At 37.4% G+C, this 14,930-nt stretch overlaps 1 protein-coding gene across 7 annotated transcripts in view; it reads right to left on the bottom strand.

The window, feature by feature from the left end:
- HERC1 (HECT and RLD domain containing E3 ubiquitin protein ligase family member 1) overlaps positions 1–14,930 on the bottom strand; it is a 206,680-nt gene that overhangs the window by 111,422 nt on the left and 80,328 nt on the right. For all 7 annotated transcript variants that reach the window (XM_034783387.1, XM_034783388.1, XM_034783390.1 and 4 more), the window contains 8 exons: positions 14,634–14,855; positions 13,419–13,571; positions 13,106–13,238; positions 12,178–12,369; positions 10,624–10,845; positions 8,158–8,331; positions 3,339–3,453; positions 3,117–3,237 (listed from right to left, as the gene is read on the bottom strand). In XM_034783387.1, the coding sequence (XP_034639278.1) occupies positions 3,117–3,237; positions 3,339–3,453; positions 8,158–8,331; positions 10,624–10,845; positions 12,178–12,369; positions 13,106–13,238; positions 13,419–13,571; positions 14,634–14,855 (1,332 nt within the window). The remainder of the gene's footprint in view (positions 1–3,116; positions 3,238–3,338; positions 3,454–8,157; positions 8,332–10,623; positions 10,846–12,177; positions 12,370–13,105; positions 13,239–13,418; positions 13,572–14,633; positions 14,856–14,930) is intronic.

Below are 14,930 nucleotides of genomic sequence, written 5' to 3'. Positions count from 1 at the left end.
CTCACCAAATGAAAAACTGTAATGTTGAAATATATTAAACAAAAAAATTATTTTCCTATGAGAAGGCATTAATTGGTATATTGAGTTGGACAAACATCAAAGGCAGAAAACTACTTTAATGCCATATTATGGCAAAGACTTTAAATACATACAAGTTAGGAAATTGAGAGTGATGCTTTCTATAGAAACTGTTACTTAGCTCTTTTGTATATATGCAGTAGTACAATGAGGTATTTGGTTTTAGGCTCAAGAGTCAGACTTTGAAACTTCAACATCATAGCATCAACATGCTGTTATTGGGAAGAGTTCTCTCACTTTAAATGGCATATGATCCTTATAAGGTTTCATTCTATGGCCAATATTTGAGTTGGTTTAAAATTGCATCCAATAAATACTCATTTTATCTTCACATTCACAGAGCATGAATTTGCAGTTCTTTGTGTGTTTAACTTCCTAAAAGTGAATGGAAGTTTTGTCTATGTAAGAACTGCAAGATCAGATGTTAACTTATCTCACACACACAAAATGTAGCAATTTTAGGATATGAAAAAAGACTATAGCAGGGAGATAATGATAACCATAGAACACAGCCTTGACTAGTATTATATATGTACTTTGCACTTTAAAAGGGCCAGTTTCACAAAGCTGAAAACAATCATCAACAAAACTGAATGAAAGAAAAAACTGGGCCTTAAGAAGGCTTTATTAGATGTCCCAAAACACCTACAGTTCTGAAATCACATAAGGCGACTTCTTTGATTTAAAAAACACCCTGGTTAAAAAGGGAAGTAAAATTAACAATTAAAGAAATATATATAATACATGGAAAACAGAGGAAGCAGATAGCAATGAGTACAAATTACCAGTTCACAAACAATCAATTGATAAATGAAACTAAAGGCATCAGTGAAAAAATCTATGGCCAGTAGGGTTAAGGACAATAAGGAATTCTTTAAATGTTTCAGGAGCAAACAAAATCCCTAACAATGGTATAAATAAGGATGGTAAAACTAAGTAGTCAATAAATACTCCTATTCTGTATATGGAAAGAAGTAGCATGATATATTCACATCTTTCAGTGATAAGGAAATACTTTCAATTCCATCAGCAACTAGGGAGGATTTTAAATAGCAGCTATTAAAAATCATTTTTAAAATCAGCAGGACCAGATAATCTGCACCAAAAAGAGTACAAAAATATTGACGAGGAGCTCTCTGAACAATTAATGTTGGTCTTAAACAAATCTTGGAACACTGGAGAAGTTCTAAAGGACTGGGAAAAAGCTAATGTTGGACCAATATTTAAAAACTCTAAACAGTATGACAGTATCCTGGAATGCAGCAATACAGAAAAGGATTTAGTGGTTATGGTAGATAGCCAACTGAACCAGAGCTCACAGTGTGGTGTGGTGCTACAGCTAAAAAGAGCAAACAGGATCCTCGGATGCATAAACAGAAAAATATCATGTAGGAGCAGAGAGATGGTATTACATCTCTAAACCCCATTAGTGAGACCATTACGGGAGTACTGTATCCAGTTCTGGTGTTCTCAATCGAAAAAGGATGTTAAAAAACTGGAAAGGGTTCAGAACAGAGTTATAGAAATGATTCAAGACCTGTAAAATATTTCTTATAGTGAGAGACTTAAGAAATTCTATTTAGTTTACCCAAGAGAAGATTAAGAGTACCTTGAGCCTACTGTACAAGTACCTACATGGGGAAGGGATTTCTGATAGTAGACAGCTCTATAATCTAGCAGAAAAAGGCATAAAGAGATCCAACTGTTCACAGCTGAAGCTAAACACATTCAGACTAGAAGTAAGTTGCAAATTGAGAGTAATTAACCACAGGAACAACTTATGTAGGGATGTGATGGATTCTCCATCCCCTGAAGTCTTTAAATCAAGATTGAATATCTTTCTAAAGGGTACACTAAAGCTCAAACAGAAGTTATGAGCTTTATGCAGAAATTACTGGGTGAGGTTCTGTGGCCTGTGTTATCCCAAGAGGTCAGACTATTTGATCATAATGGTCCCTTCTGTCCTTAAAATGTATTAATCTATGGGTTGGAGGCTATAACATGGTGTACATATCCCTTTCTCTCCAACTCATAATTGCTACTTACTGTCAGGTGGATAAGTTACTACAAATACTTGATGATTTGAGAACACTCCTGAACCACATGCCACAGCCTCACAACACAAAAAAGCATACGATGCCTGCCTTTTAAAAGTGACAAGGTTGGGACCGACATGGCTACAACTATACTGCATTTTAAAAGAGCTTCATTTAATTTTTTTATTAAAGAGAAAACAAACTTACTGATTTTATGCAAGGTGAAAGAACATTCAAACTAGATACATTCTGAATCTGAATTTGCCAAAAGGTAATAAGTGTTCAAAATCTGATTTACCAAAAACTGTGCATATTCTGAAGTGTCTTACTGCTTAAAACTCATTAACAATAAAGGCTTCAACATTAATTGGTTGAACTGGCTTTGTTCTTGAATAGTAAACTAAAAGAACCAATAAGGATATAATATACAGCCCAACATTCTCTGTTTCATTTTAGAGCTTCTGCCCTTGCCTACATCTCTGCCATTGATTCCTCCTATATCCACTTCTCCCACTCTTGATTCTGCAGGATTTTTTCCACATTTCCTTTTCCTATGCATCTTCTCCTCTGCCTTCAGATCTTATTTTAAATCCTTTTTTTCAAAATAGCCTCCATTTGCTAAACAACTACTATTCTGTCTGCTTTCATTCCTTGGGCCTCGACCTTTAATTGCCTGCACTGAACTTCTCCAAGTTAGACTGTGTCCTATTTAAGCTAAGGGCTTTGTAAGGCACCTTATTCAAATAATGGGTACTAAATAAATAAATAATAACTTACTGAAATTGAGGGCTACTAAAAATGTATATATATATTCCACATTTTAATTTGAAAACATGCTTTAAAAACAAAGTAATTTTAATGAAGTGCAAAATTTCTAGCTGAGTGAATGAAGAAACGTTTGGAAAGTGATCATTATACATAGAGTATATACAATATTTCATTAATATTTTCTCACAACATGGAGCAAAATCCTATAATCAAGCAGATATTTTTCATTCTTACCCATCTGTCTCTTGAGGATGACCTAGTTTGAATAAGTTCCATGTTTTTGCAAGCAAGCAAGCGACTCCGAACTTTATACACACAGCGGTATACTTCTGCCAGGGCTTTGCCAGGCTGATATCTACAAAGAGCCATAATAGAAAAATCATATAATGTTTCATTAAAAAAAAAAAAAAAAAGAGAGAGTACCTAAAGATTTAAACATAGTTTCAAGTTACTTGCCTGCTCTCACCACAAGCTTGACTAAGTAAATTTGTGTGTTTCAAAAGAGCTGAAAGAACAAATCTAGACACAGTATCCAAGAGTGACTCGTTACTTAAGGTTGCACTGTCCCAATCTGAAAATAAAAACGAACCATTAACATTTACTGGGATTTCCAAAAACTAATTCTTACTATATTTTAAAACAGCATTAGTTACGAAGTTACTTAAAATCTTCTTCCCGCTAAACATTTTGCCAATTTATAAATGGATTTAATGTTCATGAAATAAGCTAAGAGTACTGATTAACAAAACACATAATGCAACAAACAAGGGGTGGATTAAAACAAAATCCTTAGAAACACCAATGAAATTTTAAATAAATCATGTTAATAATTATAGCATCATTTGCTTAAATGAGGTGTTAAGAACTAATTGAAACTAATGTTGATAGACTTGAAATATGCTTCAAAGAAGCTTTCCAGCCACACACTTTTTATTATTCTTGACTTAAAATTTTCTATTAGAACATTATGAAGATGCAGTTCTATTTCTGGGTAACTTATCTAAAGACTGTCTGAAGTGCTGTTGTAGCCGTGTTGGTCGCAGGATATTAGAAAGATATTTTTTATTGGACCAACTTCTTTTGGTGAAAGAGAGAAGCTTTCAAGCTACATAGAGCTCTTCTTCAAGGGGAAGTGGAGAGGTGTTAACAGTCTTCTTCAGAGCTCTCTGTAAGCTTGAAAGCTTGTCTCATTCACCAGCAGAAGTTGGTTCAATAAAATATATTACTTCACCCTCCTTGTCTCTCTCAGAATGCGTGTTAACTACTTATGCTAAATGATGTGTTCCACCCTGTATTTAGTGTGATATTCTGAGTACCTTTCCCAGACCTAAAAAAGAGTTCTGTGTAGCTTGAAAGCTGTTTTCTTTCACAAACAAAAGTTGGTTCAATAAAAGATATTACCTTGTTTATACCCACCCTGTTTATTTAAAGATTGAAATTATGTGAGTTTCTTATAATTTGACCTGAAAATTACAAATACAGAAGCTGATCAGAATACTCCAAGTCTAAATTAGGAAGAGTCCTTGCTTAAGGACACTAGTCTCGTCTTCAGATCTATCAGTGCAAAAATTGTGTCTGCTACAGAGATACTAAACTGCATTGATCAAAGCTTGAATAAAAAGAGATTCTGACTAGCAAACAAGGTTTCAAAGACATTCACTTTAGATCACTAAACTGCACTGAAATTAACCCTCCCTCATATCCATATGCCCAGGAAAGGGCAATGAAAACAACAAGATTTTCCAACCTATTTTTAATTTTTATATATAAATATTTAAATTTAAATATTTAAAGTTTATAATATTGAAACACAACAGGATCCTGAACAATACAAAAGTTAATAAATACTCATAGTAGAGTAATAGCTTGCTCTGGAGTCCCAAATGACTAAATTTGACAACAGACTTAGTAACTCATGAGCTGTCTTATGAGCCTTTCTGCTGCATTTTTGAAATCATCCATATCGGTTACAGTCGTGACAATCTAAAACAGACCAGTATTTATTTTTTTAAGTATCCTTCCTCCCTTGGCACCTTTAAGACTAACAGAAGTATCGGGAGCATAAGCTTTCGTGGGTAAGAACCTCACTTCTTCAGATGCAAGTGACTTGCATCTGAAGAAGTGAGGTTCTTACCCACGAAAGCTTATGCTCCCGATACTTCTGTTAGTCTTAAAGGTGCCACAGGACCCTCTGTTGCTTTTTACAGATTCAGACTAACACGGCTACCCCTCTGATACTTCCTCCCTTGATATCTGAATTTTTCAAACTCTGTAGGTGTTTTTCAAAAACTGATTGGAAAAATGATGGTTCTTTTAAAATAGACTCTGTTCTCGTGAAGATACAGCAATTTCAAACCCAGTAAAAAACTTCCAGTATGTAGATCAAAAATTCTACTATTAAAATCATTGCAAAACCAGCTATTACCCTAAATGCAGCTACTTTACAGTCTTACATGTTTCTAAAATCTCTAGGGCTAGACTGTACATTTATAAACTGCCCTGCAAAAAGGTAGTAGGATGTACCTGTGTCATCCCAGGTACAGCACAGAGAAGAAATCATGACCCAGCCAATCACAATTCCTTCCCTGTTACTTCCCATTTGCCCTTGGAAAAGAAAAGATGGAGAAACAAGGGGAAATGGAGAGTAATCTGTTGCTAGCCCTGACACATGTACCCTAGGGCTAGTGTGTGTGGAGAGAAGGGGCAAGGCTGCACCCATGCCCTCCATTCCTGCTCAGGAGAGTTAGTGGGCTCACTCATGTCTACACACCCAAACCCAAGGTCCAGGAAGGCCATGCAGGTGCATGTACACCAAGCCATGATCTTGCCCCCTTTAATGTTTCAGGCCCTGATTCAGGAAGTCACTTAAGCATGTGCTTAAATTCAATCCTATTCAAGATAGCATTTAAATATATGCTTAAAATTTAAGCATGTGCTTCATCCCCATCAACATCATGTACTTAATTACTGTCTTTATTAGGGAAGCTTTCCTGAATTAGGGCCTTATTGAGAATCGCACAGATCTTGTTAATGTGTTTTGAGTGAAATTCCTACCCCTGAAAAACTTCAGTATTGTTGCAAGTATCAGGGGGTAGCCGTGTTAGTCTGTATCTACAAAAACAACAAGGAGTCTGGTGGCACCTTAAAGACTAACAGATTTATTTGGGCATAAGCTTTCGTGAGTAAAAACCTCACTTCTTCGGATGCATGTTGTAGTATTGTTGCAGGTCATCTTGAGGTCCAAAAATCAAACTTCTTGCAACATTTTTATTAAATGCCGATTTTCACATCAAACAGTGACAATTCATAATTTTAAAAATTTCATTTCTCACTTGAAAAAGAGGACCATGAAGAAAATAGCCTGTTTTTGCTACAAAAGAACCCTGCCATCAAGCAAACCCCACAAAATCTAATGTATTTTTCACAGAAGTAGATCAGTACCAGAATCAAAAAATGTATAAACCACATTTCGAACTTTTCCAATTCCATTGCAAATATTTATATAGCCATACTTCCAATATTAAAAGTAAAAATAATCTACAAAAGGAAATGTTCACATGGATATTTGGAAACTACTTTAAATATAACAGCAACCTATTTTACAATTAGGGCCCTACCAAATTCACAGCCATGAAAAACACATCACGGACCGTGAAATATGATTTTCCCCATGAAATCTGGAGCCCAGCCACAGAGCTCCTACCCTGCGCAAGGCTCCAGCTGCAAGTCCCAGACAGGGATTGAGACTTCCTCTTCCCCTGCAGGGCCTGCTCCAGGTCAGACCCACCTCCAAGATCTTCCCCGGCTGCAGGAAGCTCTGCAGTTCAAGCTGTCCCTCCCCCTCCGCCCCCCACCCAGGGAGGCTGTGGCTCCAGCTGTCAGCCCCTCACTGGGGAGATTGCCCAGAAAACCCACCCCGCTATACCCTATGACCTCACATCTGGGCTGCTGCCTGTGGTGGTGTTGGCTTTAGATCTGGGTGCCCAGCCAGAAGCCTTCCTCGCTGGCTGCCCAGCTCTGAAGGCAGTGCCCCAGCTAACAGAAGGGCAGAAATAAGGGTAGCAATCCCACGACCCAGCTACATAGCCTTTCGACCCTCCCCTCCCCCCTCCCGACCACCTTTTGGATCGGGACCCCCACAGTTACAACACCGTAAAAGTTCAGATGTAAACATCTGAAAATGTGAAACTGACTAATTTTAAAACTCCCTGGTTGTGAAATTGACCAAAATGGACCCTGAATTTGGTAGGGCCCTATTTATGATGTTATATATAGTTATGGAACAAAGCAGTCTTTTTGGATCTCAAAACTTATGATTAGGGCCCAGAGTTTTCCACAAAGATGGTATACACATCTTGCTGCAGACTCATGATTCAGAATCTTTTATTTTTAAAAATAATTATGATTCTAGCCATTATGGTTGCAATGCAATAGCCTTGAAAATGTGAACTTAGCCTGGCTTGACTGAATCCGTAGACAACCTGAAAGAATAGCTCTAAGAGGTGCAAAGTGACCCATTCATCTCAGAACCTCATTGATTTCCCAGCTCAGGAATTCGTTAGTTTTCCAAAGCACCATGGATTTCAGCATTCCTTCAACCAAATTCTCCATTTTGCTGCAAGCAGATGCCCAATATTTTATTTTGTCCCCTGCCCAGCAAGCCTCTGCCTGCAATTGCTTCTTATTATCCAGCTTTCCTCACAAGAAAGTGTTACAGGATAACAGCACATATTCAATGTGCTGTTCTCTGGAGCTAGTTGGTAGGAGCTAGAAACGGAGTGTAGTTTGCAAGCGCTAAGTAAGGGCTACTAGAAATGTAGGCTGATAAGCTAGGCAATACAAAATTTCAAAAAAGTGGTACATTTTTTTGTGGGAAACATCTGTGGAGTATTTGTTCTTTTTTTTTTTTTTTTTTTTTTAAAGAATAAACAAGGATGAAATCAAAATTTTATTGACCCGCTCTACTACAAAAAATAGATTGATTTTATAACAATGGTTACTTCCAAATATGAGCAATTGCTGTGTCTGTTTGTGTAAGTGTGTAGTGACTGGACTGAATGGTATTACATGGCAACAAAATTTATGTTGCCATGGAAGTTACAGATTGTTGTCACGGAGTACTCAAGGCCCTGCTGAGGATGACCTGAAGCAAGCAAGTAGTTTGGCAACAGGGTTAATAGTCTGAGCCCTGTAATGTCATTATTCTGCACATAAAATTATCTTTCAGGTTTACAAGATATGTAAAAGTCTTTTACTTCTGTTTTCATTTTCTTACCTTTACTAACAGCATAGTCTTGCATACTGAGCCAGAGACTACGGGCTGGCTCTTTTGTACAACCCAAGGCCAAATCAACGAAGACACCAATCTCAGGTCGCAGCTTATAATCAAATGGCTTCTGTTCCTCATTTCCAGAGAGGGCCACTTCCAACAGGGAACTCATGCATTTGTCTAAAGTAAGGGAAATATTTAGGTTTTAGATTCTGCTGATTTTGATAAGCACATAGTCACTACTTTTTGCAAGCTATTGAAGGGGTAGAAAAAGGACATCCCAATGATCACTCCATCATCCCACAAGGAAAAACCCTATCACCCCTGCTCTTTCCATTCCTCAGGACAGGGAATCTCCCTGTCCCCAACTGTAAAATGACCACACTGTCCAGAGGCCACCACCCATACTCAATGCCAGGGCTCAGCACCAGGACTCCTGCTCCTCCATACATTTTACAGGGAGATCCAGAAAGAAGAGTGACAGCCATCCCAGCAACTCCACAGTAGCTCTGCATGTGTTACTCCTACTGCTGTATAGTCATATAGGTTCTCAAAGCTTTTACTGTAATAAAGTAAAAACGGAGTTATCCTGCATGTTGGGGAATGGGTGCCGGTAAGTCAAAAATTCCAGTTAACTAAGAGGGAGGGAATTCAGGTGCGGGATGGGGGCCCAGGGTTGGGGCCCAGGCTCTGGGAGGGAGTTTGGGTGTGGGAGGGGGTGCCAGATCCGGGCGGCACTCACCTCGGGCGGTTCCCTGCAAGCAGCGACATGTCCCTGCTACTCTTAGGTGGAGGCGTAGCGAGGCAGCTCTGTGTGCTGCCTCCGCCAGCAGGTGCCGCTCCCACAGCTCCCACTGACCGCAGTTCTCAGCCAATGGGAACTGCGCAGCCAGCGCTCGGAGCAGTGGCAGCACGCAGAGCCGCCTAGGTGTGCCTCCACCTAGGAGCAGCAGGGATATGTCACTGCTTCCGGGGAGCCACAAAGAGCCAGGTAGGGAGCCTGCTGGCCCTGTGCCAAGTGGACTATAAACTGGACTTTCAATTAAGATCAGAAATGCTGGTTTATAGAGCTTTCCGGTTGGTAAAGTGCCAGATAATACAGCTTTTACTGTACTTTCCTTTCACAAATTATGTACAATTATGATCCTTTTTGACAGTAAATATGAATGTTTAATGCAAATGAAATGGGAAATAGTACATCCAAGTTGAAATGATACAACTCGGTGAAAAAAGAAAGCTTGTTATTTTTTCCCCTTAGAAAATTTGAAATAGTTGATTTTTCTGTTTATAAACATCAAAGCTCCTACGCTGATTAAGCACTGGAATAAATTGCCTAGGGAGGTTGTGGAATCTCCATCGATTTTTAAGAGCAGGCTAGACAAACACCTGTCAGGGATGTTCTAGATAATACTCAGTCCTGCCATGAGTGCAGGGGTCTGGACTAGATGACCTCTCGAGGTCCCTTACAGTCCTATGATTCTATGATATGCGGAAGTTTATATTTACTTATAAATATCCAATTTCTTACTTTTTCATATTAAGATATAAATAAATCAGAGTTCAAATGGCAAACCATATAGCACAGATCTTCCTAATCCTGATTAGACATTTCAGAACTGAACCCAAAGATTTACCATATATGTTTTGGTGAAATGTTATTTATGCTCATTTAGCTAGAACCTCCTTAAAGGGGGAAAGCGAGAGGGAGGTATAGCAAAACCTAACAAAGATAAATTATTTCTTATAAGAAAGAAATAAGATTACACATTAAACCAAATCTTACAAACTGTATACACAATTTAATATACTACAACAAAGGAATACATTTACAGAGCTTAACTGATGGAAAAGTTAGGCCAATATTTTAGAATACAAAAATGGTAGCTATTTGTAAATTTTATTCTTTTCTTCTTCCTTTCCATCCACTCCTAGGAATCCACAGGATGAGACTTACTTCTCATAGCCAAGACCATCCTACCGTCAATCTCAATCCGGAGGCCAAAAGCATAAATTGGCTTGGAAAGAAACATGCTTTTATAGATCTGTCTACTCTAGGGATATTTTTTTCAAAAGTTTCTCACCATTGTTAAGACCATTCCATCAATTGCTATGATATTGGGTGTCCTAACGTAGATGCTCTGCCACCATTTTTAAGTACAGTGTTTCCTAATCCTGCTTAGACCAAGTGTAACTGATACTCTACTTAAAATGGCATCACCTATACAGGGATTCCTAATATTGCTAAAGTCACTGGGAGGCACTTCAAGACACCTAAAAAATGTGCATTCTTAAGTTCATGAAGGCTGGAAATTAAAGATCTAGATCTCCTACTGCCTACTCCTCCAGCATCTCCAAAAGTTTGTGAGGATGACAATACCCAGGCTTGAAAATGTGGCAACGTTAAACAACAGCAATGAAAAATTATAAAAACCTACATATAGTAATTTTACATTTAGCAATTTAGCAAACTACCTAAATGAGGAATGTCCATTTCCACTCCATCACTGAACAGTGGTGTTTTCAACCAATAGGCTGTATCCTGTTCCTCTGGGGACACATGGGATCCCTGAAGCATTCCACCAAGACAGCGTCCAATAAGCAGAGCTACAGTTCTCTCTAGATCAACAAGCCAGACCCAAGATTGGGCAGGCTGTGGTAAGGGCACTCCAGCAGGATCAATTAGTTCAGTTCCACCTAAAGCATTATAAATAATTAGTCAAAATAGATTTAATTTTCTATTCTGAAAAACAGACTAATACAAAACTCAATAATCTGACAGAATGTATTGCTTTGGCAAAATCCTACCAAAGAACATATGTATATTGCTGTAGATCCTCAGGTAACTTTTTGGGAGGTAAATATGTTAGATCTTATCATTCTCCTTGGATATGTCCAATTACTTACTTTTCCCCCAACCTTCCTTGTATAAAAAAGATGGTTGAAAATACTGCAGCTTTACTATCATCTTTCCATTTATGCACTTTAGAATTTTTGGGTTCGAGTCTGGTGAGAGCAGGTACAAAAGCCTTTTTTAATTCTGCTAGTAATCTATTACTTTCATAATGGTCTTCCAATTTTGTAACTAATTTCAAAGTAGTCAGAAAACTCCTTTTGCCTCTTAGTCATTTTATACACCTTAACACAGTCCAGAAGATATTCCTCCGTAAATAACTTTGGGGTGTTTAGTGTGACGACATTTTGTGTATTTTGGGACAATTTTAAAAATATATATATATTGTACCCATATGTCATCATCATCTTCACCCCATACATGGCTGAATTTCCTTCCATAAAGTTGTCTGTTGAACTGATTAAAAAATACGATTCCACTGCTTCTAACAACTTTGTCCCATATTCCACTCACTCATGATTTATTTAAAAAAATGCTTTAGTAAAACCTTTGTCACGTGTTGCAAATAGCATTTCTCCAAAAAGCAGCAAACATTGTCATATATAATCTGATTAGAAAATAATTCAATGGTTTGCAAATAACTGTAACAACTCCCCTTCCCAAAACCCCTGCCATTTTCCCCTCCATTTTCTATTTTGGAAGGAGCATAAATACTTGACAGTATTTGTTCAGAAAAAAGTTAGTAGGTAATATTGTCTATTAAAGTTAATTTTATCCGACTTCATACCAGAAAGCATTAATAATACTGGAAAGTCTGGATAGTATACTATATAACGGCACAGGAGGAATAACATTTTACAACAAAAGCAAAACATTTTCATGCATTACAGACTGGGTATTTCGGCTCTAATCCTACATTCCTTGTGCACCTGAAACTCCCACTGATGTCAAAAGGAATTATAGACATGCAGGATCAAGTAATTTGTTTGTAGTGCAAAATACTTAGTTTACAGCAAGGTACGTTAATAAATTTTAAAGGTTAGAGGGGAGGGGTACTGAGACATTTTGAGATTAAAGGGACACAAAATAAACAGTTTCCAATTTATAGAACATATTTACCTATTCTAATTTTAACTTGCTATTTTCTTCTTTTTCAGATGAAAAATGTTACTTACCATGAAGCGGCCACTGTAATTCCTGATCTTCTAATAGGGCAGCAGCGGGTAACAGTCTATTAAGGCGATCAAGAGGTGGCAACAGATCTAGCAGATAACTCAATAAAGGCCGGGCCACTGACACAGGCAGTAACAACAATGAGTTAACAATCTGGCACAGCATACTGCCAGCTGCAGATACATAAACTACATCTACAAGGAAGAAAAGGGAGGGGATGTGTGTTTATGTTAAATAAATTACATTGCTTTTTAAATTCAGCAACCAAAAATGCCTTAAAATATTAAATAATTAAATACTGTCCTTTTATATTTAAATAGTTTTGGCAAGAAAAACATCCCAATTGTCCTTAAAAGTTTAATTATTCTATATGATTTCATACTGTGAAATTGTAAAATGTCCTATGAAAATCACCTTAAAAATGTCTGTCTCAAGCATATTTTATTAACAAGTGTTCATGAGACTATGATGCATACAAAACCTAATTTGTAAAGTTTTCAAAATGTACCTGTATTGGGTTTTTTGTTTAATATACACCACCTTAAAAAATCATACTTGACTAAAATATTTTTATGAACTTTGGTCAACTATTGTTACCACTACAAGCATAACTAAAAGCGGTTAGAGATTTAAATATTCTCCTTAATTTTATCTACATTTTTACTTTAAGTACAATGTGCTATCAAATGTACCATCAGTTTGACTGCTGCATCTGTGCAATTCGTCAATTTCCCGTTTGGTCGGGTTTTGCCCCACACAGCAACAAGGGACAGAAAAACATTTTAAATGTATTGGAATCTAAGTAAACAAAAATTGTCACGGGAACTCAGAAACAGTTGTGGTACCTGAAGTTACTTTAAACTCTTTTTTAATTAGTGTATTTCAAGTCTGTGGTACCTCTTTAAACTTGACCTTTTTAGCAATATATACCTCTTAGTTTTTCCCCAACACTGCCATTCCAAGAACTTTCCTTAAGAAGAGTTGCAGAACGTGAATAGATATCTGTAGCATGAGGCAGTAAAAGCTGGAGGTGTTTGTGTAGCAGTGCCACACTGCTAGAATTCTGGAAACAAGAGAAACTACTTATAACAAAACAATACAAATGTATTTTAGAAGATTTCATCATGTATTAGATTGTAACTTTCAACTAGACATTATTCGAATCTTATCCTATGTAGATGCTCACAAACTGAAGAGGGGTAATGTTACATTTCCAGAAGATACGACTAAAAACCCCATGTACCTCACTAACACTGTTGATATGACAATAAGCCAGCAATTGTTTCTGCAGTGAACACAACAGCTCATGAAGATGAGCAGGTTGGCTGTTTTCAGATGATGACGTCCCAAGTAAAAACTTATCACTATTCTTTTCCAACTCTCCGAAGGCTTGATCCTAGTTAGACAAAAGGAATAATCACATATTGTCCATTTTCAAATATTATAATACTCTTGGTATCTTAAAAGGAAACTCTTTCACCTCCTAACATTTACGGCTGGGATTTACAAAGGAACCCAAGAAAGTCAATGAGAACTGGGCTCCTTACTCTCTTAGGTTCCTTTGAAAATCCCAGTCTACATAAATTTGGACACAATCTGAAATCACAATCACTGAGATTTTTATAGCAGTCACTGTGATTGCTGTTATACAGTCAAGTATTTCTATTCTAAGGAGGAGATTTTCAAAAGCATAAAGGGACAGACAGGCATTCACGGGAGCTGGACACCACACTCATCTATTCTAAGGAGGAGATTTTCAAAAGCACAAAGGGACAGACAGGCATTCACGGGAGCTGGACACCACACTCATCTTTGTGCCTTTGAAAATTTCCCCATGAACCACAATATCCAGAGATATGCAACTGGCCCTTTAAAATTTGTTATGGGCTGACTACTGACACATAAAGGTTTAGAAGAACATGTTAACACGATTAGCATTTTTCACTGTCTAATCTGGAGTGGAAGGGAAGAAAAATACCAGTTCAATTTTCACATAAGAATTCAGAAAGAAAAAAAAAATTAGCAGAGTTTCAGATACAAAGTTTGGTAGGGATTCACCTTGAATCTAAACTGCTCTGGGCTTGTCTTAGATGGACAGATAGTGCACAGCAAGCTGGGGTGTAAATCTATAATGCTAGCATTCCGTGCACTAATTGTCCATGTGGTAGCAGGGTCCACATGGACAGTTAGTGCACAGCACCCTCATTCACTATAGATTTACACTCCATCTTGGCATGCACTAACTCTCTATCTAGACAAACCCTTTAGAGAAGGCCCTTAAAAAATTAGTTTTAGTCCTTTTTAGGGGGGAAATGAAGCTGGTTGCAGGTTCTTGTTGCGGGTCTCTTGAACAAACATTAAAGGAGAAACATATAATTATTTTACCCAAACTGAAGAGAATTTTTTAAAAATAACTTGATTATTACTATAAAAAATTAAAGACAAGCCCTAAACATACCGTGTAAAATCCTAAATTTCTTAGCAGAGTCTTCATTAAAATTTCAGCTAGATGAGTATCTGGATGGCTGCTCTGGACACCATATGTTTGATCAGAGAGGTTTCCATAGCCAACAGATAGTGAAGAAACTTCTGTTGCATCAGATGGTGAACTATAACCAAGTAGTGAGGCTACATGGGTATGATCTTGCAAACTCGTCAGAATAATATCCAACTGCATTCTCTAAAGGAAATAATTAGATAGGAACAATTGTTCTTGTTAGACAACAAAATGGGGAATTCAGGGTGCAGGAGGGGG

This window comes from Trachemys scripta, chromosome 10 (assembly GCF_013100865.1).
Source record: "Trachemys scripta elegans isolate TJP31775 chromosome 10, CAS_Tse_1.0, whole genome shotgun sequence".
NCBI classification, from domain to species: Eukaryota; Metazoa; Chordata; order Testudines; family Emydidae; genus Trachemys; species Trachemys scripta.
The sequence above is the reverse complement of the archived record's forward strand: the minus strand, read 5'-3'. Positions and strand labels throughout refer to the sequence as shown.